At 39.5% G+C, this 25,072-nt stretch overlaps 1 protein-coding gene across 31 annotated transcripts in view; it reads left to right on the top strand.

The window, feature by feature from the left end:
* PBRM1 (polybromo 1) overlaps positions 1-25,072 on the top strand; it is a 115,720-nt gene that overhangs the window by 46,770 nt on the left and 43,878 nt on the right. For 18 of the 31 annotated variants that reach the window (XM_047845471.1, XM_047845500.1, XM_047845543.1 and 15 more), the window contains 6 exons: positions 917-1,014; positions 3,144-3,188; positions 10,045-10,321; positions 12,464-12,569; positions 16,683-17,325; positions 21,506-21,717. In XM_047845471.1, the coding sequence (XP_047701427.1) occupies positions 917-1,014; positions 3,144-3,188; positions 10,045-10,321; positions 12,464-12,569; positions 16,683-17,325; positions 21,506-21,717 (1,381 nt within the window). The remainder of the gene's footprint in view (positions 1-916; positions 1,015-3,143; positions 3,189-10,044; positions 10,322-12,463; positions 12,570-16,682; positions 17,326-21,505; positions 21,718-25,072) is intronic. The other 13 variants (XM_047845597.1, XM_047845643.1, XM_047845568.1 and 10 more) reach the window with 1 other exon arrangement.

Below are 25,072 nucleotides of genomic sequence, written 5' to 3'. Positions count from 1 at the left end.
TGTGAGTGGAAGGAGCGGGGATTTGTGCCTGGGGAGTGATTTTACAGTCCTCAGGAAGTTTCCTTCCAATCACAGACAATATTCTGTTATTTAGATTTTATTTCTTTTGTCCTAGATTTTGCTAAGGTGGGATTAGTCCTAGGAGAAAGGACACCTTAGAGCTAATTCATCATTGTACAGTGTCCATGAATTTATCAGATCCTTTCTGATGGGCATCTGGAGTCATGGATCCCTTATGGGTTTTGAAAGATAAAGGAATAGATACGAAATACAAAGTGTGTCTGTTGGTTTTGGGTAGACTCTTTCTGGAAAGAGAATCTCAGAGCAAGGAAGCAACAAAAGCAATTTTAGACCACCTATAGAATCTTCATTTTGTATAGTCAGTACTAGCATGAGTGCTGTGGATTTCAAGTATTTTCTTTCAGTACTCTGTATATCTTCTCTAAGTGCGGTGGTTGGACTTTCAGCTGTTTGGCAGAAGGTCTTTAAAAATGCATGTGTTGAAAAGTAGATCTTCTTTCACCTCTCACATTAAACTTTCTTCTTAGCCACACCATTGCTTAAGAAGTGAAGGGTACCAGAGACCGTCTTTGAATTGGCTTTACTTAAAATGACCCCTAGGGCCGGATGCCCCTACAACTTGCTTCAGTGCTTTTAATGTCTGTGCCCTTTGTAGTCTTGCATTTTAGTTATTGTTGATTCCTCAACCCTCTGGATCTGTTTTTTTAACCTGCTTTTCTGTCAAGCAGGCTTTTGTTGATTGGGTTATTGAAAATCTTTACGGACTCTAATTTTGTGCATCCTCCATGCGGTTGTGTTTTTCTAAAAGAATCTGCTATGTCTAGCTTATTAATAATCATATATTCTGGGAGTGTTCAGCACGTGAGCTTGACTCCTGGGATCTGCTCTGTTTCAGGCAAAGAAAAAGGAGCTTGCCAGGAGGGACGACATTGAGGATGGAGACAGCATGATCTCTTCGGCCACCTCTGACGCTGGTAGCGCGAAAAGAAAAAGGTACACACTCTTCTCACAGCTGGAGACACCTCTGTTTCTATTATTTTGTTTTTGAGAAATGCAGAAAAATGTGTTTTTAAGCGATCAGGTATGAATTTTCTTATAAGCTTTAATTATCTAATAACACATCTTCTGTTAGAATTCATTTGTAAATTGTATGATTAGCACTGTTGTTGGTGCAAGTACCGTACTGGTGTTAGATGATCAAGATGAAAAATGGTGACTACTTACGTAGCTTGGAAGAACGTGTTCCTCTTTTTGCTGTCCGGGTTATTTTGTTTAATGTGGCATTTCAGGAGTGCCACTTAAATGTGATTTAGGTAATTTCTACATGGTGAATTGCAAAACATTCAGTACTATCACTGCAGTGAAGTAAGTCACTGATACTCTTACATCCTTGTTTTTCCTTATGAATCTGATCTTTAGTTGCCATTTTAAGGATGTCAGATTGTAAACTACCAAGTCATAACTTCTTGTAGATCATACAATGCTAAGCCAGATGTTTGCTTTTCTCCTCTTTCTAATCTCTCTCTGAACTTCCCTAGCCCTTCCTTTCTCTCACGGGTTGTATGGAAGGGCACCTCACTGTGAGATTCTGAAGCTGGACTCCATAAAAAGTCATACAAGAACATCTCTTCTATCTACGCCTCCCACACAGAGTTTCTCTGGCTTGATCTTTGTGGAACACCATATTCTCCCTCAGCCTTAACTGTTTCACCATCTCTGTAGCAGCAGTCACTCCAGGGAGGACACCTTAAACAAGAAATAAGCTAATCACTAATAGCGGGGACAGGTTCAAAGTTGAATAAAGAAGTTACTAGTAACTGTTGACACTGTTCTGTTCATGCACTAATAGATCCACTAAGATCAGAGGATTAAAGAAGTGGCTTACAAAAGAGAAGCTGTCCTGTCTTTTCCTCTTATAAATAGCATTTGGGAAAAATGTTTTAGCTTTGAAAATAACTGCTGTGCTATGCCATGGGAATTAAATTGATTGGTGTGCCCTGAGATGTGAGTCTCCTCCATTGCTGGCCTGTGAATTTCATCCTTCCAAGTTCTTAATTCCTTGTTATACCAGGGACAACGGAGGAAAAATGTGAAACCAGATCAGAGACATCAAATCAAGAACATCTTTGAGTATAATTATATAACTCTACTACAGCATCACCTGTGTTTTCCAGATCAGTCACCCATCAAAGATAAAAACTTCTAAGGCAAAAGAAGGTAATGGAGGCAAAAGTGATGGTACAGTTAGTGCCAACACTGAATGAAAAGAGAGATCTTAAACTAGTTGAGTGTTAAAAAAGCAGTTCCGAAGAAGCCTTAGCCCAGGCCAGAAACTTAAAAGTACCTATCTCTCTCTGTCACTTGTAGTTTGTGGGACAACCCAAGTACATCAAAAGAAAGTTATTACTCTAAAACCTCCCATTAAAAACAAAACTAAGAATTATGTTGTTGAAATCATAAAAATCCCACTTCAGACAAAAAGTCTCCATGAGCAGGTTTCCTAGGAAGTGTTTTGAATAATGAGGTGAAAAACACAAGAGCAAACATAAATCAAAGCTCAGGCAGTAAAAGAACATACCTGGTTTTGAAATCTAGGCATGAGCGGCCATTGAGAAGTTGAGAGAAGCAAGTCCTATACTCTGAACTGTGTGGCAAAGGAAGAAAAATAATGAGCCTTTAGAAGGTAGCTAGTTATGTTAAGAGGTTTTGCTGATGAGAAATAGACTTTTTCCAGAATTCAGGCAAACATAGCTGCCTAATAGGTTAAGTTCAGCTCGTCCACAGAAGTCAGGGCCAGGTTTTCCAAGTACCATTTGACTTGATGACTCCTGAATATTGTGTATGACTCGATCTTTGCCTTTTTTTTTTTTTAATATCACAGAGTATGAGAACAATTAATGTATGTTTTCTTCATTCTGGGAGTGCATTCTTCCTCCCCACCCCTTTGCCCAAAAATCTACCTGCTGTCTTCCAGGTTAAAATATTCCAAGTATTCTTAATATCTTTTATCCTTTGGATTGAAGAATCTTCTTTTTTCGCAACCTTATTTGGTTTATACATGATCCTCCGATGTTGCTTGTTTTGTTTCTCTTCACATGTAATGTTTGTTTCTGCTTTCCCAGGAACACTCTTGACAGTGAGATGTTGGGTCTCAGGAGGCTCTCCAGGTGTGCAGTCCTTTTTTATGCATAAACATATTTTTAAAAGTATAACTTCTGTAGCATGGTCAGAAGGTGAAAAGTGAAGACTTAAGCATGTGAAATGACAGTTTATTTTTGAGCCAGTTTATTTTATGAATAAAGCAAGCAGTATTGTTTGGAAGTATAGTTGGTAAAATCAATTCAGAATTAGTTAGCCTAGGTAGTTCAGAAGCCTTAATTTGTTGCCAGCTTTGCCAGGGGCAGCAAGCCCCCTCACCAGTTGTTGTGGTTTTGCTTGTGCAGCAGAAGGCTGAGGCCGGGAATACGGTGGCATCGCCAGGGTCCAGAGGCTGGTGGATGCTGATTCCCTTTCAGGATGTCTTTTACAGATTGAGGGGTGGTGGAAGGATCAAAATCAATGTTGACATTCCAAGTGATGTCAGCCTGTATTGGCGCCTGTGCGTTGGGTTAGTGCTTCTCGAGCATGAATACATCTCCTCAGTCTCTGATCTTGCCCATGTTTTGTTTCTTTGATAGCATCCATTCTTTTGCATGTCACTTATGATTTTGAAAACAGCCTGCAAGTTGCCATGTTATAGTCTCAGTGATCATTGTGTGGTGCTTTTATTTTTACCTTAGCCTTCTGGCATTCATGGAGTGTCAATTGCTTGCAGAACACCAGACTCTGCTCTTACAGGCCATAAAGGAAAATGGTTAGGCATCATCTCTACCTGCCGGGAACTTACTGGCCAGAAGAGGCAGGTTGAAAACAAATGAAATTATGTGGAAGCAATGTAAGAAAATAATTGCACAAGGTACACTGTTGTGTAGTACTATAGAACTACATGCATGATTGCCCAGATAGCTCCAGGAAATATGATTTCCCTATCGTGCTTAAGAAAAGGTTTCTTAGATCACAAATTTAAGGAAAAGACCACGGGTTGTATTTCTTTTATATCGTTCATAGTGTATGCTGCTAGCTCTGGGTAGTAGTAGAAATAGAAACGTGGGACATCATGAAGTAGTATCATACTCCCGAGCTCTAGAACTTAACTGCCCAAGTTCAAATCCTAGTTATTCTAATTAGCTTTGTGATCTGAACCTCGCCTCAATTTCCTCATCTGAAAAGGGAATTGATAACTATACCTACATAAGATTGTTGTGAGGACCTGAGTGGTTAATGTATTTGAAGCCCTTAGAACTGGGCCTAGATGCAGTTAGTACTCTGATTGTAACTCTGATTATTTCCTGGGAGTAGTTCCTATGACATTAAGACTCGGTAGATTTCATTTTGTGTTTAGTCCAATGTGTAGTCTGGGAAACTCATTAGAAAAGGTTTGTTATTTATTAAAAGGTTTTACTTATTAAAAGGTTTTATTCCTTAAAGGCTTAAAGATGCAGTGAATGTAGCGAGCCTTGTAAAGGAGAGAACCTTTCGGTTTACTTAGCTTAACAGCAGACACCACTGAAACTCTAGGACCAGGTTGTTAAATGCTGGTAGACCTGGACGCCTATGAGGGTAGAGAGGCTCTTGGTAAGTGCTGACTTTTAGGAAAGGGAGCAACATCATACATTTTTCTTTGTTTTAACATTTATTTATTATTGAGAGACAGAGAGACATAGAGTGTGAGCAGGGGGGAAGGGGAGAAAGAGAGGGAGACACAGAATCTGAAGCAGGCTCCAGGCTCTGAGCTGTCAGCACAGAGCCCAACACAGGGCTCAAACTCACAGACTGCAAGATCGTGACCTGAGCCGAAGTCGGTCGCCTAACCAACTGAGCCACCCAGGTGCCCTGGGAGCCACATCATAAAAGCAGCCTGGTCTCAGTTCTCATTGGTCACTTTATGACATTAGGTATTTGCTTGATTTCTTTAATCCTCCAGTTTTCCATCGGCAAAGTTGGGATTGTAAGTGTACCCCGGTTCTTAGAGTTTGAGGATTAAATGAGATTGCACATGTAGTGCTCATTAGCACAGTCCCTGGCACATGGAAGAAGTGTTAACTGTAACTATAAATGGGAATTTTGTGTTTATATGCAAATATGAATACATATAAAAAATAACAGTTTCAGAGGAAGAGTAATTGTTAAGGACATTTGAGAAAGTGGTCAGCCTCAGAGTATGAGGGTGAGGACTAACACTGTGGCATGAAAAATTGAAAGGCAAGATCAGACCCAGAAGGGCTGTGGAGGCCCTCTAAAACTTGGTGATAAACTAAGAGAAGCAAAAAGTGACAGTGATTACAGTGTTTGAGACTGGCTGGGAGTCAGGAGGATGTGGTAGTGGTAGCCCTGGAAAATCAGATTCAGAACAGAGCCTTTTCTAGCTTCTAATCTTTGTGCAAATTAGAAAAAGCACCCATTTCTCAAGACACTTTCATTTGTTAGAAAATTGCTATAATAGAATGATTTTGTTAGCACAGACCCCTTTATGGCCCATCCCTTATAAAATTTTAGAACTGCATATTTATTACAACAGTGTCTGTTATCTGAATTGGCATCCCCTTAAGTGTGGCACCTGTAAGTGCACAATGATAAACAGCCCTGGATTTGAACTCCCTTGAGGTATAGTTTACTTTAGTATGTTTAAAGGTGCTGATTAAAAAAAGAAGAATGAGTATGCCAGTTACAAGGTCCGAGATTTATGTGCCTTTCCCAAAATGGGGAGGAGTAAACAAACTATTTACAGTTGGTGGTCTGAGAGAGGAGGACAGGTAAGACGCATGGAAGCGTTCTAAGAAGAATCTGAAAAACAAAGTAACATTGAAAACAGTGAACAGAAGGGCAGCTAGGTGGCTCAGTCTGTTGAGCGTCCGACTTCAGCTCAGGTCATGATCTCGCAGTTGGTAAGGTCAAGCCCTGCATCGGGCTCTGTGCTGACAGCTCAGAGCCTGGAGCCTGCTTCAGATTCTGTGTCTCCTCCTCTCCCTCCGCCATCCCTGCTTGCATTCATCTTTCCATCTCTCAAAAATAAATAAACGCTAAAAAAAAAAAGGAAGGAAGGAAGGAAAGAAAGAAAGAGAGAGAGAGAGAGAGAGAGAGAGAGAGAGAAAGAAACTGAACAGAAAATACCAGTTAGGGGAATATGGTATCTGTTTTTTGTAATGTAGAGTTTACTGCTTTCAGAAAGTACTTGAAGTTACTTCCAAGAGTCATGGATATAATAAAGTTCAGCATCCATATTGGAAAGAGATAAAGTAAATACACCAGCCACCCAAGCTAAAACAGTTGCTATAGAGAGAATGAAATTTAGCTCTTGAGTTTTTTCTGGCAGCCAGATTAAAACTAATGAACCAGTAGTTCTCAGTCACAAAGGCAATATAAGGATCCAGGAAAATGTCAGCAAAGTAACAAAACTGAGTTTGTTCAGACAAGGTTATAAGTGGCCCTGATAACAAAAGTTTTGCTTGTCTTTGAGGATAGAAACCAGTTACACATCACTCTCTTAAAGAGTGAATGATACAAATGGGAAAAAGATACTATTGGTAATAAAAGTCCTAAAACAGTACATTTCAATTATTAGAGCACTGTCTTAAATAAACTCAGATTTCCCATTTTGAATTATATATTTTTTTACATGTTTGGTTTTTTGAGTTTTTTTTGAGAGAGAACACAAGCAGGGGAGGGGCGGGGGTGGGGGGCACAGAATCCGAAGCAGGCTCCCGGCACTGAGCTGTCAGCACAGAGCCCGAAGCAGGTCTCCAACTCATGAACCGTGAGATCATGACCTGAGTCGAAGTGAGATGCCTAACCAGCTGAGCTACCCAGGTGCCCCAGATTTCATATTTTGGATATATCCCATATAAGGCTGCCTAGTGTCAGAGTTATCCCACTCGCCCATCTTTTATTTTGTTGACCCTTTTTCTAAAATCCAGTTAAAAGTTTTCCCTCCTCTTCAAAAAGCTCATGAAATTCTGCCCTAGATCCACTGTCAGAGTATTTGTAGCTTCATATAGAAAAGTCCAGTGGTAATTGGGAGTAGTGTACTAGAACTAGGAAGGGAAGAGAGCTTACCTGGACTAAGTAAGGCACCTTGAATTGTTATGTATGGTATTCCTGGAATGAGGAGTGATTTCATTTTGAGTTGATGATTGAAGAGATTTTTTAAGCTTGGGTTCAAAATGGGATTTCTGTGGATGGAACTGAAAGTATCACGCTAAGTGAATTAAGTCAGTCAGAGAAAGACAGATACCGTATGTTTTCACTCATGTGGATCTTGAGAAACTTAACAGAAGACCGTGGGGGAGGGGAATGGAAAAAATAGTTACAAGCAGAAAGGGAGGGAAGCAAACCATAAGAGACTCTGAAATACAGAGAACAGACTGAGGGATGGATGATGGGAGTTGGGGAGAGGGGAAAATGGGTGATGGGCATTGAGGAAGGCGCTTGCTGGGATGAGCACTGGGTGTTGTATGTAAGCGATGAACCATGGGAATCTACCCCCAAAACCAACAGCACACTGTATACACTGTGTGTTAGCCAAGTTGATAATAAATTATATTTTTTAAAAAAAGAAAGAAAACAATCAATTCTGGAAAACAAACAGAAAAACCAAAATGGGATTTCTGAGTCTTCATTTTGAAGTTCACCCCTCTACACACAAGTGAGACCCAAAGAAACCATAAGTATCTTTAGTAGTTCTAACATAGATTTCCTGGGTATCAAATTGAGATTCTGAAATTTTTCTTTAGAGGCTTCTGTCATCTGTGTTCTAATCTCTGCCCAGATGTGGAGCTCTGTGGTTTTGGAGCTCTGTCCCAAGTTCCCTTTCCATTATCCACTTGCTAGAGTCCTGGACTAAGAGGACTCTTGGCTCTCCCCAGATGTCTCTTCAAGGAAATAATTCCCACTGGATGAAACTTCTAACATATCTAACAATCATTTACCTGATGCAGAGACACAAAAGTACTAAGAGGGGAAAACAGCAGAAATGGTCCCGGGGCCATTCAGGATTACCCAAGGGAAATGAGCAGTCTGAGTGAAGGCAAAGGAAACAGGTTCTTTTTCCCTTCCTAACTAACCACTTCCACACTGTCTTAGCTCCATGATGCTTGGAAGATAGGCATTTTTGACATTTTATTATTTATTTTTATTTTCCCATTTCTGACACATTTAAGTTTATTTTGAGAGAGACAGAGACAGCATGAGTGGGGGTGGGGCAGAGAGAGAGAGAAAGAGAGAGAGAATCCCAAGCAGGCTCCATGCTGCCAGCGCAGAGCCCAATGCAGGGCTTGAATCCACGAAACTGTAAGAGAACATGACCTGAGCCAAACCAAGGTGACTGAGCTACCCAGGCGCCCCTCATTTCTGACACATTTTAAAAGCTTGACTTAAAGGTGGATATTTCTTTTCTTGTCTATTAATTATTCTGTATTAGGTTTTGTTTCTTTTTTAAAAAACATATTTTGAACTTGGGAGAGAAAATATCTGGCCTTTGGCCTCATTGTGACACAGTAGAGTGAGTCACTGAACCAGGAGACCCATTTGGCCACATAGTTTTCTTTAGAAATGCACTTCCTTCCATTTATAAGACAGGAAACAGATAAAAAATATTTACCTCTAAGTACTACATTATACCACCTTATAAGCACTTGTTGAATAGAAATTAAGTCATAAATCATTTCATTTTATTATCTACCTGAGTATTCATCTTGAGACTGCTGGTTTGAGCTTTGGTAGAATTTATCAGTGTCCTGAAAACATACACATAGTGGGCCGGAAGTCATGCTGGAAAATCATCTCTTCTAATAATTCACTGGACCACTCGCCTTGGGCAAGTCATTTAGCCTCTCTGAGCCAGTTTCCTCAACAGTTAAGAGACAGACTATCTCTTCTCTTGGGCTCCTTTTTAACTCAGGTTCTAACCTGTGGCCCCTTGACTTTGTTCCACACTACACATATTTGTGGCTTAGTTTCACATCTCACAGGGAGAATTTGGAGAACAAGACAAGGACTCACATTCAAGATGAAAATTTTCTCAAGAGCTCAGGTGAACCACTGAGCATTTATTCCTTAGGCTAGATTGGGATTTTGGAGTAATGCTGACAGAGCTGGAGGGAGCAGGGACTGACCTAGACAGGATAAATGCAGGAGAGACCTGTATGCATTATAGAGACTCTAGTCTTACAGGTAGCCTCCCTTTGTTTTCTGGTAATCAGGATATGCAGGTACTCAGAGTGGTTGTCTTAAGAGATGGGATATTCTCTGTGTGTGTGTTTGGTTTTGGTGTTTTTAAAAAAAATTTTTTTTTTTTTTTAACATTTGTTTATTTCTGAGACAGAGACAGAGCATGAGTAGGGGAGGGGCAGAGAGCGAGGGAGACACGGAATCGGAAGCAGGCTCCAGGCTCTGAGCTGTCAGCACAAGAACCCAACACAGGGCTCGAACTCACAAACCGTGAGATCATGACCTGAGCCAAAGTTGGTCACTCAACCGACTGAGCCACCCAGGCTCCCCTGGTTTTGGTGTTTTGAAGTGAGACTGTTAGTAACAGCAGGGAATCAGTAGTTTTATTCCACTTTTGCTGTGTTCTTAAAAACAAAAAGTATATTTCAACTGATAATAGAGTTTCATTTTCTTTGGATGTTAGAGAAGGCTTTTTTTTAAGCATTGCATTTCATAAATATTTTAAACAGGTTTGTCTGGTGTTCATTGGCTGCTCCTACTAGAGTCACTGTTTTAATTTTAACTATTTGGAAATTCTCCTAATATTTGCTTATAGTTTCCAGCATGTTTACTGTGTTTGTGGCATATGTAATCAGTAAATTAGGATCATTATAAAGCACCTTCCCACAAGTTTAGTTTGTTTCATTTCATGTTCATCCCTGTATAAAGAAAACTGAACCTCTTCTCATTTCTCCCCTTTTCTACCTCCTGCCTCAACAGTAAAAAGAACATAAGAAAGCAGCGAATGAAAATCTTATTCAATGTTGTTCTTGAAGCTCGTGAGCCAGGTTCAGGCAGAAGACTTTGTGATCTATTTATGGTTAAACCATCCAAAAAGGACTATCCTGATTATTATAAAATCATATTGGAGCCAATGGACTTGAAAATAATTGAACATAACATCCGCAATGACAAATACGCAGGGGAAGAGGGAATGATAGAAGACATGAAGCTGATGTTCCGGAATGCCAGGCATTACAACGAGGAGGGCTCCCAGGTAAAAAGTGTGTAGGAATCCTGCAGGAGGCACGTTTTCTTTTGGGTGCTGGTAGAGTAATGCATCTTGAGAGACCAGATCTAGAAGCCTCACTCAGGTTACTCTTCTCAATGAGTAGCTTAATACTTTGTCTTTTCTTAATTGTTTAAAATGGGAGACAGTACACTGTATAGGTTAAAAGTTTATACTATGTAGTTTGACATCCCAAATTTGAATTCTGCTCTTCCAAAGCCCATGTAAGTAACTTATCTTCTCTGAGCTTCATTTTCCTCATCTGTGCAGTGGAGATAATAATAGTACTTCCAACAGGGTTATCATAGGATTTAAATGAGAGAATATACACAGAGCATGTAGCATGGTGCCTGGTGTTCAAATAAGCATTCAAATGAAAACCAGTGACATTAAAATCTTTCCTCATTATTACTACCCTCAATAACATACTTCTCCAGGGAGAGTCCACAAAATGGTATGGTCATATAAGAATTAAGATATATTCATAAATGTACCTCTAAATCATTGATTTTGTTATGAAGCATCTTGATTTTCAGTTCTTTATCAGTATAACTAGGATATATTCTTTTGTTTTTTTATTTTATATTCTTTATTTTTTGTTGAAATTTAATTGACCTATACCATTATATTAGTTTCAAGTGTGCAACATAATGCTTTTGTATTTGTATATATTGCCATGTGATTATAGTAAACCTCATTAACATCTGCAATCATGCATAGTTACAAAATTTTTTTTCTTGTGGTGAAAACTTTTAGATCTACTCTCTTAGCAGCTTTCAGATATGCACTACAGTTTTAATAACTAGTCACCATGCTGTACACTATATCTTATTTTCTAACTAGAAGTTTGTGCTTTTGACCCCCTTCATCCATTCCACCTATCCCCATCCCCTCTCTCTGCGAACCACTAATCTGTTCTGTATGAGCTTGGGTTTTTGGTTTGTTTGTTTGTTTGTTTGTTTGTTTAGAATCTACACATATGTGAGATGATATGGTGTTTGTCTTTCTCTGTCTAACTTATTTCAACTAGCATAATGCCATAGAGTTCATCCACATTGTCACAAAGGACAAGATTTCATTTTTTTTTTTTATGGCTGAATAATACTCTCCCCCACTCCCTCTCCCTCTCCCTCCCCGTGCATGCGTGCGCACGCACGTGTGTTTTCTTTATCCATTCATCTATTGATGGACACTTAGTTTGCTTCCATACCTTGGTTATGGTAAATAATGCACTGAACATGGGTGAGAGTGCATATACTTTTCGAATTTCCTTTGTCTACATTAAATCTCCCAGAAATAAAATAACTTTAAAATCATGTATTTCTTTTCTTTTGCTCTTACAAAATAAACTAGGCATTGAGGGTACTTGTGATCAAACCCCCTATCATAGGGGTTTACACTCTCCTTAGTATCATTGGCGAATTTGCCACTTGTCTGCTACTGATTGAGAAAAAAGCCACCCTTAAGAAAAGTAGCCAAAGAAGAGAGAGCATTTATTCCTTCAGCCCCTCTGCTGTGGTGGCGGTCAGGGGAGCCTCTGTGGAGAGAGTCAGGGGGATATAGCTGTTGGGGTGTGGCCATTAGGTGAATAACCTTGTTCTTGGCTACATATTACCACCCTTGGCTCAGTCTTCAGAGAGCAGTCCCAAGCAGGGATTGTTGCTTTTCACAGATCAGGGTCTACGTTGTGAATTCAGACTGATATTAAATGCCATTTAACAATATTTGAGCTATTACTGTCTATCAGATACTTTTCAGTTTTAATTCCCATTGAGCTAAGTCAGCTACCTTGAGGGTCCAGTGGGAGAGAGATTTATGAAAAAAGCAACACACGTAAATATGTTTCAGAAGTTCTGTAAAAACTTGCAGTGATTCTACTGCAATAGTTCTGAAACTGTAGCATGCATGTCTGCACATTAGAATCACCTGGAAAGCTTAAACAACAAACCATTTGAGGCTGAGGCCCACCCCTCAAAGATGCGATTTTGTTACTCTGTAGTGATCTCAAGCTTTATTTCTTTAGTTCTTATCTATGCTCACCTGTGTCTTTAAAACTTCTTTATAGAAGCATGTTATACTTCAATAGAACATTTTTTAGAAAATAATTTTAAATATATTTATGGAATATAGGTGTACAACGATGCACACATCCTGGAAAAGTTACTCAAGGATAAAAGGAAAGAGCTGGGCCCACTGCCTGATGATGATGACGTGGCTTCTCCCAAACTCAAGCTGAGTAAGGCAGCCTCACACTTTGTTTTTCAGTTTAGTCTGTCAAGGATAGTACTGATTCACTGAGATAATACTTAATTTATTGGTGAATATGTTTGGACTGACACTTCCAGCATGGAGTTTTTTCTCTTCCCCTCAAGTACTCTCTTCTATATTTTAAGTAGTTAAAATGTGAAAAGCATGTGGGGAATAGTATATAATGTCAGAGGTTTTGTTAGCTTTCTTAAATGCTGTGGACACTTTGTAAAATTTAAATGGTAAGAATAGATACTTTTCCCACATATTATGCCTGCAAGAGTGTAGTGGCAGATTTGGTATTTTATATGTTTGCTTGTTTGCTGATTACTGGAATTAAAAGTGAATCCCAGCAGCAGATCCTACATAGAATTTAAAGTATTAGATGCTCAGCCACTGCACTTGTCTTTTGAGTTGGTTTGTGGATGGTGATTTTATTAAAACTGTGAGGGAAGGAGGGGCTCCTGGGTGGCTCAGTCGGTTAAGCATCTGACTTCCACTCAGGTCATGATCTCACTGTCCATGAGTTTGAGCCCCGCATCGGTCTCTGTGCTGACAGCTCAGAACCTGGAGCCTGCTTCAGATTCTGTGTCTCCCTCTCTCTCTGCCCCTTCCCCGTGCTCGCTCGCTGTCTCTCTCTCTCTCTCTCTCTCTCTCTCTCTCTCTCTCTCCCAAAGTTAAATAAATGTTAAAGAAATTCAAAGCAAAACAAAAAAACTGAGGGCAGAAAAGCAGTTAATAGCATTGGGCTAAACAAGAGGTTTCTGCCTTATTTACAGTATGTAAGTAAAATAAATACCAAGCCTATGATAATGGTGTTGTCAAATATTCTTTGGAAGTATATTTGCTGAAAGGGGAAAAACAAACAGACCTTGCTTTTTTATATGAAATTACTATAAATGAAGTATTATAGTAGTTTTGAGTATGACTTACTGCTAAGTGGTGATTCCTTCATGTTAAGGGATTTATCTTTTTATGGAATTGTAAAAGCATGCAGAAGTTTTGCAGAAATGAAAACCTTTGTTTTACTTTTTAGGGACACAGTGCCTTATAAAAATAGAATTCATTCTAGGGAGCATCTGACTAGCTCAGTGGAGCATGCAACTCTTGATCTTGGGGGCATGTGTTCAAGCCCCAGATTGGGTATAGAGATTACTTTTAAAAATTAATTTAAGGGGCACCTGGGTGGCTCAGTCAATTAAGTGTCTAACTCTTGATTTTGGCTCAGGTCGTGATTTCACAGCTCAGATCAAGCGTCATATTGGGCTCTACGCTGACAGAGCAGAGTCTGCTTGGGATTATCTCTCTCCCTCTCTTTCTGCCCCTCCCCCCTCTAAATAAATAAATAAACAAATAACCCAAATAAATAAATAAATAAAATTTTTAAGAAGGGTTTTTAAAAAATCGAAATAATTCCATAAGTTGAGTTAGGAAACGGTAGATAATTTAGCAGTAACTAAATATACATATATTTTTTAAAGCTCAGGGAAAAGAAATTTTAATGTTGATTTCCTTTTCATTTCTGTTTTGTATTATGAAAAATTTCAAACATCTGCAGATATGAAGAGCAGTACTGTTAGTCAGCATTTATCAAGGTTGTGCCATACTTATCTCCTATATCCACTGTTCTCTCTGTGTTTTTTGTTCTAAATTATTTTAAAGGAAATTCAGGCATGTCACTTCATTTTTACATAATTCAGTACGTACCTCTAATATTTGCAGGTATTTTCTTAAATATCCATAAAATCATTGCAACTAACAAAACCATTTCTTGGTTTCACCTAATACCTGACAAATTTCCAAATTTTACTGATTGTCTCAAAATGTATTTTTACAGTTGGTTTCTTCAAATCAGGACTTAATTAAGTTCTTTATGTTCTATTTAATCATTATGCCCTCTGGCCTAACCTAGAGCAAACCCCTCCCTTTTTTTTTTTATGGTCAAGCTATTGACTCTTCAAAAACCAGACCACTTTTTTTTTAATCTTTTTAATGTTTTTATTTATTTTTGAGAGAGAGAGAGAGAGAGAGGAAGAGAGAGACCGAGCATGAGTGGGGGAGGAGCAGAGAGAGTGAGAGACACAGAACCCGAAGCAGGCTCCAGGCTCTGAACTGTCAGCACAGAGCCCAACACAGGGCTCGAACCCACCATGAGATCATGACCTGAGCTGAAGTCGGATGCTTAACCAACTGAGCCACCCAGGTGCCCTCCTAGATCACTTTCTTGTACACTTTCATGTTCTGGATTAATCAGTTCACTTCTTTGTGATATCAGCTAACTTTTTCCTCTTTATTCCTCTCATTTCTTAAAAACATGTACTCCGGAGGCTTGATTAGATTAAGTTTCAGTTCAGCAAGGATGCTTCGTAATAGGTTTTCTATACATACATTACATCACAGGTTGAAGCAGTGTCTGGTTGAGGTAGAATCTAAATAAGGTCCATATACTGCATTTGATTGATACTTCTAATCCATAAATTTTCCTCTCTTCTTTCTTTTTTTTTTTTGCCTTGCAGTTTATTTGTTGAAGAAACTGGGATTTTACTGTGGCTTCCATAGTCTGGGTTTTGCTAATTGCGTTCCTTTGCTATAGTTTAACATGTTTTAGTGTGCTTGGCATTTCCTTTAAATTGGCAATTGGAGCAAGAGGCTTGATCAGATTTAAATTAGATTTGATCTCCGTCCCCTCCTTTTGGTACAGAAACCAACTTCAGAGGTGGTATATGGGCTTTCATTGGGTGACCCTGTAACAGCTGGTTGTTTCTCCCATGTGTTAACAGCTATTGATGCTGACTACCTTAATTCATTAAAGAGGTATAAAATAGCAATAGTGTGACTTTATCATTCCTTGCTCATTTACCAACTGGAATACTTCTGTATAGAGAAACTATGCCTCATCCAGAATTTGGTTACCCAGTGGTAGTTTTTTGTTCATCTTGTTTTGGTTTGGTTTGGTTTGGTTTTTTGTTTTGAAAGGATAAAAGGTGCCCCCCTCCCCCCTTGGCTTACTAGTTTTCAGAATAATGCATTGATTTACCAACATCCTCCAACATTTACCCAGCTCATTTGTTCAGTTTTATATATCATTAAGAACTACTAAATTTAGACATGTTGCTGGGTTTTAACACATTGCAGTTGCCTTTATTGATGCTCCTGTTGTCCCAGGCTGGCTGCCGTGTTCTTTTGACATGACCATAGTAAGGAGGCATTGATAGATTCTTTACTATCTCATGTTTCAAGATACACAAGGTTCATCTTATGCCAACGGTGCATCTGCCAGTTGCTGAAGAGTTACTGGTGTCAGTATTTGAAATCCCTATTTCAAAATTATAGTCAAAACCCCATGGGATTATACTGATACTGGATTGGTCATTGTTTCTAAGATTTTCAGTGGACAGAGATAAGAAATTTTGTGTGTGTTTGTTTTATATTTAAAGATAAAATACATCAAGGGGCGCCTGGGTGGCTCAGTCGGTTGAGCGTCCGACTTCAGCTCAGGTCATGATCTCACAGTTCGTGAGTTTGAGCCCCACGTCGCGCTCTGTGCTGACAGCTTGGAGCCTGGAGCCTGCTTCAGATTCTGTGTCTCCCTCTCTCTGCCCCTTTCCCGCTCATGCTCTGTCTCTCTCTGTCTCTCAAAGATGAATAAATGTTAAAAAAAATTTTTTTTAATAAAAATAAAGATAAAATACATCATAAGTTCATACTGATGCTCTTAACTGAGCTTTATGGCTGTAAGGTTTTTATGCAGTGTTCTCTGTTTTAACATCAGTATCTTTTTTCCTACTGTGATAAAAATCTCAGTTCTCAAGGGTACTACAGGTGATGGAATTAGAATGCCACATAGCTATTCATTTGCTTTATTCTACCTTATTCACAACTATCTCAACATGGTAATACTTACTCTCTCACTAAAAAATGATTACTGAAAACAGTTTAAATTTTTTTCCAGTTTTTTTGTTGTCCCTAGGGTATACATTAAACTGTGTTTTATGAATCGTTTGGAGTAGTCCCTTTGTTATGGTTATGCTTTACCAACTGTATACAAATTTGGGTTCATTTATTTCATTTTACCCATTTAACATTAAATCCCTTCCTTTAGGTAGGAAGAGTGGAATTTCTCCTAAAAAATCAAAATACATGACTCCAATGCAGCAGAAACTAAATGAAGTCTATGAAGCTGTAAAGAACTATACTGATAAGAGGGGTCGCCGCCTCAGTGCCATATTTCTGAGGCTTCCCTCTAGATCTGAGCTGCCTGACTACTACCTGACCATTAAAAAGCCCATGGACATGGAAAAAATTCGAAGTCACATGATGGCCAATAAATACCAAGATATAGACTCCATGGTTGAGGACTTCGTCATGATGTTTAACAATGCGTGTACATACAATGAGCCTGAGTCTTTGATCTACAAAGATGCTCTTGTCCTGCACAAAGTCCTGCTTGAAACTCGGAGAGACCTGGAGGGAGATGAGGACTCTCATGTCCCAAATGTGACCTTGCTGATTCAAGAGCTTATCCACAATCTTTTTGTGTCAGTCATGAGTCATCAGGATGATGAGGGAAGATGCTACAGTGATTCCTTAGCAGAAATTCCTGCTGTGGATCCCAACTTTCCAAACAAACCTCCTCTTACTTTTGACATAATTAGAAAGAATGTTGAAAATAATCGCTACCGGCGGCTTGATTTATTTCAAGAGCATATGTTTGAAGTCTTGGAAAGGGCAAGAAGGATGAATCGGTAGGTTTTCAAAGCTATTTCTTTTTGAGAAGGTGTGATACTTAAATACAAAACAGAAGAAAATTCTGCTTTGATATACTATTTCAGCTTAGGTACATGATTCCAGTTGGTGGGGTGCTGTTTTGAATTCTAATTTGCTACAACTTGTAGAGAGCAAGTGTATGCTACAGGGTAGAGAAGTCACGCTGCTAAATCATCTAGGTCAGGACCTTTGAGAAAGAGTAGAGGACGGAGTTGAAGATCTGTTGAAAAGCATAAACTCTTAAAATATAGCCTTTCACAGAACACGTTTCGAAAGGATAAAATGTTTATAAATTGAAATCGTATTGTGATTTTCTTTTAAACTTTGAGTTCAATCTGAGCATCCTTTAAATAAATGCAGATAGCCCTAAGTTCTTGATCTGAGGTTAGACTGATTTAAATTTGATCACCATTTCCTAAAAGGGTGGCTTCTTTTTTTTTTTTAATCTCAGATTTCTCACTTCTAAGTGCCTTTTGTAGCATTAGAAGCACTGAAAGAAGCAGTCAAGTTTAACTTTCCATCAAATTTGAATTCCCTTTTAATTTTGATCTACAATATATCTTTGTCACATAACACTGGTATAAATCGATTATTAAAACAATTTCAGTTCAGTGGTTATGGCATGTCTTCTGGTTGCTCTTAGAGTCACTTGGGGAAATATAAAAAGCTAAAGATACAAACCTTTCTGGAGCTTATAGTGTACCATGCTGAAAGGAGACTTTTAGGCATTGGGTGTGAGGTAATTCTAGCTGGGGAATCTGGTGAAGCCTGCATTTGCTCTGGATTTTGAAAGAAAAATTAGTAATAAGTTATGCTCTTCCCATTAAGCACCTGCTCTTTATAAAGAAGCGTGCTGAACACTTTATGTAGATACTCTCTAACCCTTGTAGCCATTCTAGATGATAATCTTCCCACTTTGCATATGAAGAAGTGGTACCTAAACTTATAGAAGTTGCCTAAAGTCACACAACTTGTAAGTGGTTCATCTTATTCCCCACCACAGAGCCAGTCACCAAGACACCAGACATGGAGCCCAGCCATGGATGATAAGGCTTGTGCTCTGTGCTCTAAGAGCTTGAAGCCTGACAGTTGGGATCGGTCCTATGCTTGGGGAAGAATAATTCCAGGCATGAGACAACATATAACAACTTGATAGGTAGTAAAGACGGTGGAGTAGAAACTCTGCACTGGAGTTCTAAAAAAGACATGAGGCATCAGGGAAGAATGGGGGAATGGGTGGGATGCAGATAAGGCAAGTGGCCTGAGGAAAGGCATAGGGTTAGGAAACTAATATGTTCAAGAGATGGGTGAAGTGGAGGTCAGATTGGAGAGGCCCTTGAGTGATGACACATGTAGGAAATGGTCCTTATTGTTCAACATTGGAGATACAAATGAAGAGAAAGATGGGGAGACATCTTGCAGTCAGAATTTACATTCATTATTTTCATTTATTCAACAAATGTTAATTGAGTGGCTACTAGTTATAAGTCTGTTCTAGATACATAGGATATACCAATGGACAAAACAGACAAATCCTGCTTTCATGGAGCTTAGACTTCATTTTTGTTCTCAGTTTTTTTAAATAGTTCTTAAATCTAAAGTCACCCCTCTCCTCCACCCCTGCCCCATCCCCATTACATCTTGGGGTTAGTTCTGTGAGTCTTCTAAAAGTGCATTTGTCTCTTAAATCATTAACAACTTTGTGTATCTTATATAGATGACGTGACAATTTCAAGAAATAAACAGATTTGTATCTCTAGGAAATGAGCTCTTTTCATTCTCCCATTACTGACATGATTGATAATTTGCTTTCGAGGCCTGGGAGGTAGAGTCTAGGGTGCATTTATTTATATGATATAATGAGGAGTTTCACTCTTTGGCCCAGAGCTTTGCAAAACCATCTTTATGGGAAGCCATTTTTATCTTTGTGAATGAAGGTCATCTTAATGACTGTTTATAGTACTTAAGGGTAACCCCATGCTGCTGAGGATGCATCAGTTTAGTTGAATGATAAACCATCATTTTATCTACTTTGCCGGTAATGAAGATAGACATCTTAGGGGCGCTTGGGTAGCTTAGTTGGTTAAGCGTCCGACTTCAGTTCAGGTCATGATCTCACAGTTCGTGAGTTCGAGCCCCATGTTGGGCTCTCTGCTGTCAGCCCAGAGTCCACTTCAGATCCTCTGTCTCCCTCTCTCTCTGCCCCTTCTCCATGCACACTATTTATCAAAAATAAAAACATTAAGAAAAAAAGACCTCTCAGAAACATAATTTCATGAATTTAATCAAGTCCATATGCACTAGATTTCCATGTTGATATCCAGCAGTGTTCATGCTTCTTTACACTCACCCCTACCTACCACTACCAGCCAGTATCAACTAGGACTTTACATCCTGAAACAGAAGGAGTCTGAAAAGTGAGGTGTAGAAAAGTTCACTCGGGACAGTGGTTTGTCCATCAGCAATACTCTGTAACAGCACAGCGCTGACTCATGCCAGTTAGCTGCTGGCTTTCCTAATATGCTGGCAGTATTCCTGAATTAAGTTCTCTGACTACCTTACAGGGACTTGGGACGACCAGGACAATGGAAGCAGTAAGAGCTTCCTAAACTCTTAATTATTTCATTCTACTGAATGTCTACGTTACAAATAAAGATTATATACTAGTAAGGGAATAAGAGCTCTTTGTTTTGCCAGCTTGAGTTTTTGTTCTTGTGCATACAGGGAATACCGAGCCTCTTAGATTAATAAATTAATTGTTCATATTAACTTTGTTTAAATAAAACAGGAAAGATCTGTCAGATGTCTAATGGCTATGTACAGAACTTTCCTTACTAGATGACATGATGGAGTTAGGAATCTCCCCTTTCAGTTTAACAGGGATTACCAAAAATGGATTTTTACTTTAATTTTATACTTAAAATTGTAAGCTATTATAAAATGAATTTCAATGTCAAGTGAACAGTCTTCAGATATCTTCAGAAAACAGGCATCGAGATATCATAGGAATTTCTTCCTTTGACCACTTTTTGTATTGGTTTCCTACAAGTGTTAGCATTTCTGTAATTTGAAAGGATTTTTAAAACCTTTCCAGAAACATGCATTTAGGGTATTGTTGGCAGTGTTTTTAGATTGTTTGCCAGTTCACTTTTGTTGATGAGGAGAAGCATTCTGGAGGCTTTACTAAAACGTGATGCTCTAGTGGTCAGTGGCAACAGGCGGCTCACTGGGCTTGCTACACCTGCCACACTCCTCTGACGACAATGTCTCTGTAGATGCTGCTGAGACTCTGTGGTTTCCTTTGTGAATGATTTTTCAGCCCCTGGGATTCTTAGTTAATAGGATTATGTTAATTCTTAGTTAATAAAATTATGTTTAAGCGATCCTCAGACCACAGTGGAATAGAGATAGTAATAAAAGTTCTTCCAGTCTGAATTCTGAAGTTGATTTTGCCCAGGTCTCTCATTCTGTAAATGAAGAAAGAGTCTTTAAAAAGCTTTTAGTATGACAGATAATTATTTTTCTCTTTTTCACTATGTTGTCTCTGCTGATTCCCCACCATTGTGTAGTTACTGCTGGGGAAACTAACATGAACACAGACTTTGAGGCCTGTCGCCGTTGTAGGGTGAATGCCCTCATGACTTTGCAGTTTAGGGTCAAATTTTTGCTGAGGCCTCCCAGCTTAGGCAAGGATGATACAGATTCAAAAAGAAGAAAGCCGACACTGCCTAAGTCTTCTGTTAACACTTTATATAATGTGTTGGTCCCTCAAGAGAAAGTAAAAATTAATCCAAGGATTAGATACAAGTGCTGTACACTGTGGGGAGGCTCGGTGTAGTCCTTGATTCTGGCTGCCCCCTTCTGTTGCCAAAATCAGTTGATATTTGCACCACATTTCTCCCCAAAAACCGTATGAGGCCTTTTCTTTTATATGTGCTGTACAAGGAGTAAACTGTAAGGAAAAGCAGACTGGTGGCCATGGAACTCCTCCTCGAGGTCAAACAACACTTCAGATTCTGTTGTAAAACTTTTCAAGGAGATGCCCTACTGTACAGAAGTACCCTTATGTCCTGTAACATTATTGGTAACTAAACATGTAATCGAGGTGTGTAAAGGAAGCAGCTTGTATGTCAGTGGATACTCTTGATCCCCTTATAGGACAGACTCTGAAATATATGAGGATGCGGTGGAGCTGCAGCAGTTTTTTATTAAAATCCGTGATGAGCTCTGCAAAAATGGGGAGATCCTCCTATCACCAGCGCTCAGCTACACCACGAAGCACTTGCATAACGACGTGGAGAAAGAGAAAAAGGAAAAATTACCAAAAGAAATCGAGGAAGACAAATTAAAGAGAGAAGAAGAAAAAAGAGGTTGGTTTCTTTTCATCTTGTTAAATATGAGGAAACGTTATACTGTGTTCTAGTTGTGGTTCGCACTGGGAGCTGTGGGCATGAATCCTGTGTGTGTAAATGTTGACTCTTTCAAAATGATGTATTGATAGAAATGATTTTATCATCATCAGTTTGGTCATCAGACCATTAAATGGGAAGTTTCATGTGGCACAGCTGTTATCCTAGTATTTCAGGAACGGAGTCCGTTCGTTCACAAGTGTGGGAGCTCAACAGTCTAGTATTGTGAGGAGATAAAACCTAAGGAGCCCATCTGGAGCTAGAAAGCATTGTCAGCAGTGAGTGCATCAAGGCTCTACCCTGTCATTTAGTAGACTGACTTTCCTCCCGCAGACTCAGGCCAGATTAGTAGATGATACTTTGGTTGAACCACAGTACTAGGAGGAATTTTATTTCATTTATCAACCCAAAAATGTTACTTGGAGTCACTTGCTAGAATTTAGAAATATTTTGACAGTGAGAACTCTTGTTAGAAATTTGACCATTTCTAGGGGCGCCTGGGTGGCTCAGTCGGTTGAGGGTCCGACTTCAGCTCAGGTCATGATCTCACGGTTCGTGGGTTCAAGCCCCGCCTCGGGCTCTGTGCCAACAGCTGGGAGCCTGGAGCCGGCTTCGGATTCTGTGTCTCCCTCTCTCTCTCTGCCCCTCCCCCACTGGTGCTCTGTTTCTCTCTGCCTCTCAAAAATAAAGAAACGTAATAAAAAATTAAAACAAAAAAAAGAATTTGACCATTTCTGGGCTCTCACTGGAGTCACCACCATGGCCCACCAAGCCACGCATGCGCGCTGCTCCTCACCCTGCTGGAGCTGGCGCTAATAGTTGTGCTGGCCGCAGCACTGGCACGGGGCTGGTGCAGGGCTGGGGCACCGCGCTGTGCCGCCGCTGCCTGCCTTCCCCCTCCCCGCGAGGACATGGCATGCATGGCCTACTTCTGGACGCACATCTGTGACTGGGCAGCAGTATGCCCTACTTCCACCTGAACCTACTACCACAGTTGGTGGGCAACCTGCAGAAGAATCCATATGCTACATTCACCATGTCTGGCACACACTAACTTCTACAGGAAGCATGGATTTGATCCCCAGAGTCCCTTCTGTGCTCACACAATAGTGTCAGGAATTATTACCGAGGCAAATGAAATGGAAATGGTCTTTGCCAAGGGTTCACTGTTCATCCGACACCCTGGTTTGAAAACCTGGCCTTGCAACCATCATTGGTTTTTTGCTAAGTTGAATATAACCAACCTCCGGGTCCTGGACTACTTTGGTGGACCAAAAATAGGGCCACCTCAAGAATATTATGTCATATTTCAGTGAAGCAGAAAATAGATTTAACAGCATACGTGAGGTTGCTTAGAATGGCTCAAATAAGGTTTGAAGGGATTAATGTTTCTCTGTGGAACGTTTCCCAGATTAACTAGTTTTCTTTCACGTGCTGGTTTGTTTATTTGCTTGCTTGCCTGTTTATAAAATACAGTTGGACTGTTCGTGGATTTCTTGGAAGATGTGGTTGCTAGATTTTTTTCACATTTTGAAGCCATTTTCATAGAGGTATCTTTCATTACAAGTTTTTCTCCTTCAATTGCAAATAATTTTCAAACTGTGCTCCTTGAAGAGGAGCAAGTACCAGATTCAGATTGCCCATTGGCATTTGAAGGTACTCAAAGATGTGTTCTTAATTCCTGGAAGCCATCGTGTTGGAGAGAGGACCTCACTCACCCACAGCTGTGTCTGAACTGCCCAAGTCTGTCTGGCGGGACTGGCCTGTGTTACTGTGCACATGTGTATGTGTGGCCAAGCCACACCTGGTGAGACACAAATGGAACTTCCACCTCATGGTCCATTTGTGTCTGACAGGACTGGGTGTTATTGATCCAACATAGGGCAAGACCATTCCTTATAAAGAACTTTTTTTTTTCCACTTTTCAAATCTAAAGTAATAACTACCTTACCTAGAGCAAAAGTTCATAAAACTTTTCCTGAATTTGATTTCCCCACCTAGGTGGACACTGTATAATCAGTGTCCTCCACTCAAAACACATACATACACACATGTACACTTTTATTTTATTTTATTTTATTTTATTATTTATTTGTTGCCCATAAGTGGGCTTGCAAAAGAAAAAAGGATGCAGGGAATTTTGTGTAAGTCATTTCTGGTGTTCTTTTGTAAGGTGTACCAGACATGGACCAACTTAGGTCAGGTCCAAAACTCCATGCCCCCAACTTCACTCTGTAGCTTTGCTTTTCTTTTCTTTTTTTTTTTTTTAAACGTTTATTCATTTTTGAGAGACAAGGCATGAGTGGGGGAGGGGCAGAGAGAGAGAGAGAGAGAGAGAGAGAGAGAGAGAGAGAGAGAGAAAGACACAGCATCAGAAGCAGGCTCCAGGCCCCAAGCTGTCCACACAGAGCCTGGTGCGGGGCTCGAACCCATGAACCGTGAGATCATGACCTGAGCCAAAGTTGGACACTTAACCAACTGAGCCACCCAGGTGCCCCCACTCTGTAGCTTTTTAAATAATGCTGCTCTCAGTAGTGTCCTAAGGCTTCCTTAGTTGCTGTAAATCTTTAAATGGTTCCTGTGCTGTTACTACCTTAACCGGGTCGTCAGGGAGAAGATAATGTTTAAAAAAAAAAAAAAAAAAATCACATTTCTTCAGGAAAGAAGAGACTGTTTGCTTTTACCATCTATTTACATGATTTCAGAAGATGATATAAGGTCTCATAAAGAGGTGTGTCAGGAACCAAGGTGCTTAATCCTTACATGGCTAAAAGAAAGGAAGTTGAATATAAGTCATTATGTTTGAAAACTACAAAATGAATTTACCTGAAATGCAGCAAATAGCTTCTGTTTAAGAAAAATGATTTATATTAAACCTGGTAAAATAGCTTTTTTACTTAGAATAATAAGCATTATTGTAATGAAAAAAATTTGATCATTTCTTGTAAAGTTTTTATCATTTTTATTTATTTTCATGAGATAGCTGTCTTTTTTTTTTTTTTTTTTTGAGCATAGTTGACACACAACGTTACAGTGGTTTCAGGTGCATATCTTGTAAATTTTGAGTTCACATAGATACCTAGACTATGTGATTTTCTGAGAGTTACATTAGTTTCAACATCACATCTGCTCCTTAGGGCTTTTTTTTCCTCGGGCCAGAAAACAAAGTTGATTTGAAGCAAATTCTCATAAGCAGTGGCATATGCAAAGACGAGAAGGGAACCTGGTTGGTGAGAATAATTTACCAGCATAAGGCTATCTGCAAGACCCAGCAACTTTTCTGCCAGAGGAGATGTACTGATTCAGGATGGCGAGA

Source organism: Prionailurus viverrinus, chromosome A2, assembly GCF_022837055.1.
Source record: "Prionailurus viverrinus isolate Anna chromosome A2, UM_Priviv_1.0, whole genome shotgun sequence".
Classification (NCBI taxonomy): domain Eukaryota; kingdom Metazoa; phylum Chordata; class Mammalia; order Carnivora; family Felidae; genus Prionailurus; species Prionailurus viverrinus.
Note: the sequence above shows the minus strand (reverse complement) of the source record. Positions and strands in the feature narration are given on the sequence as shown.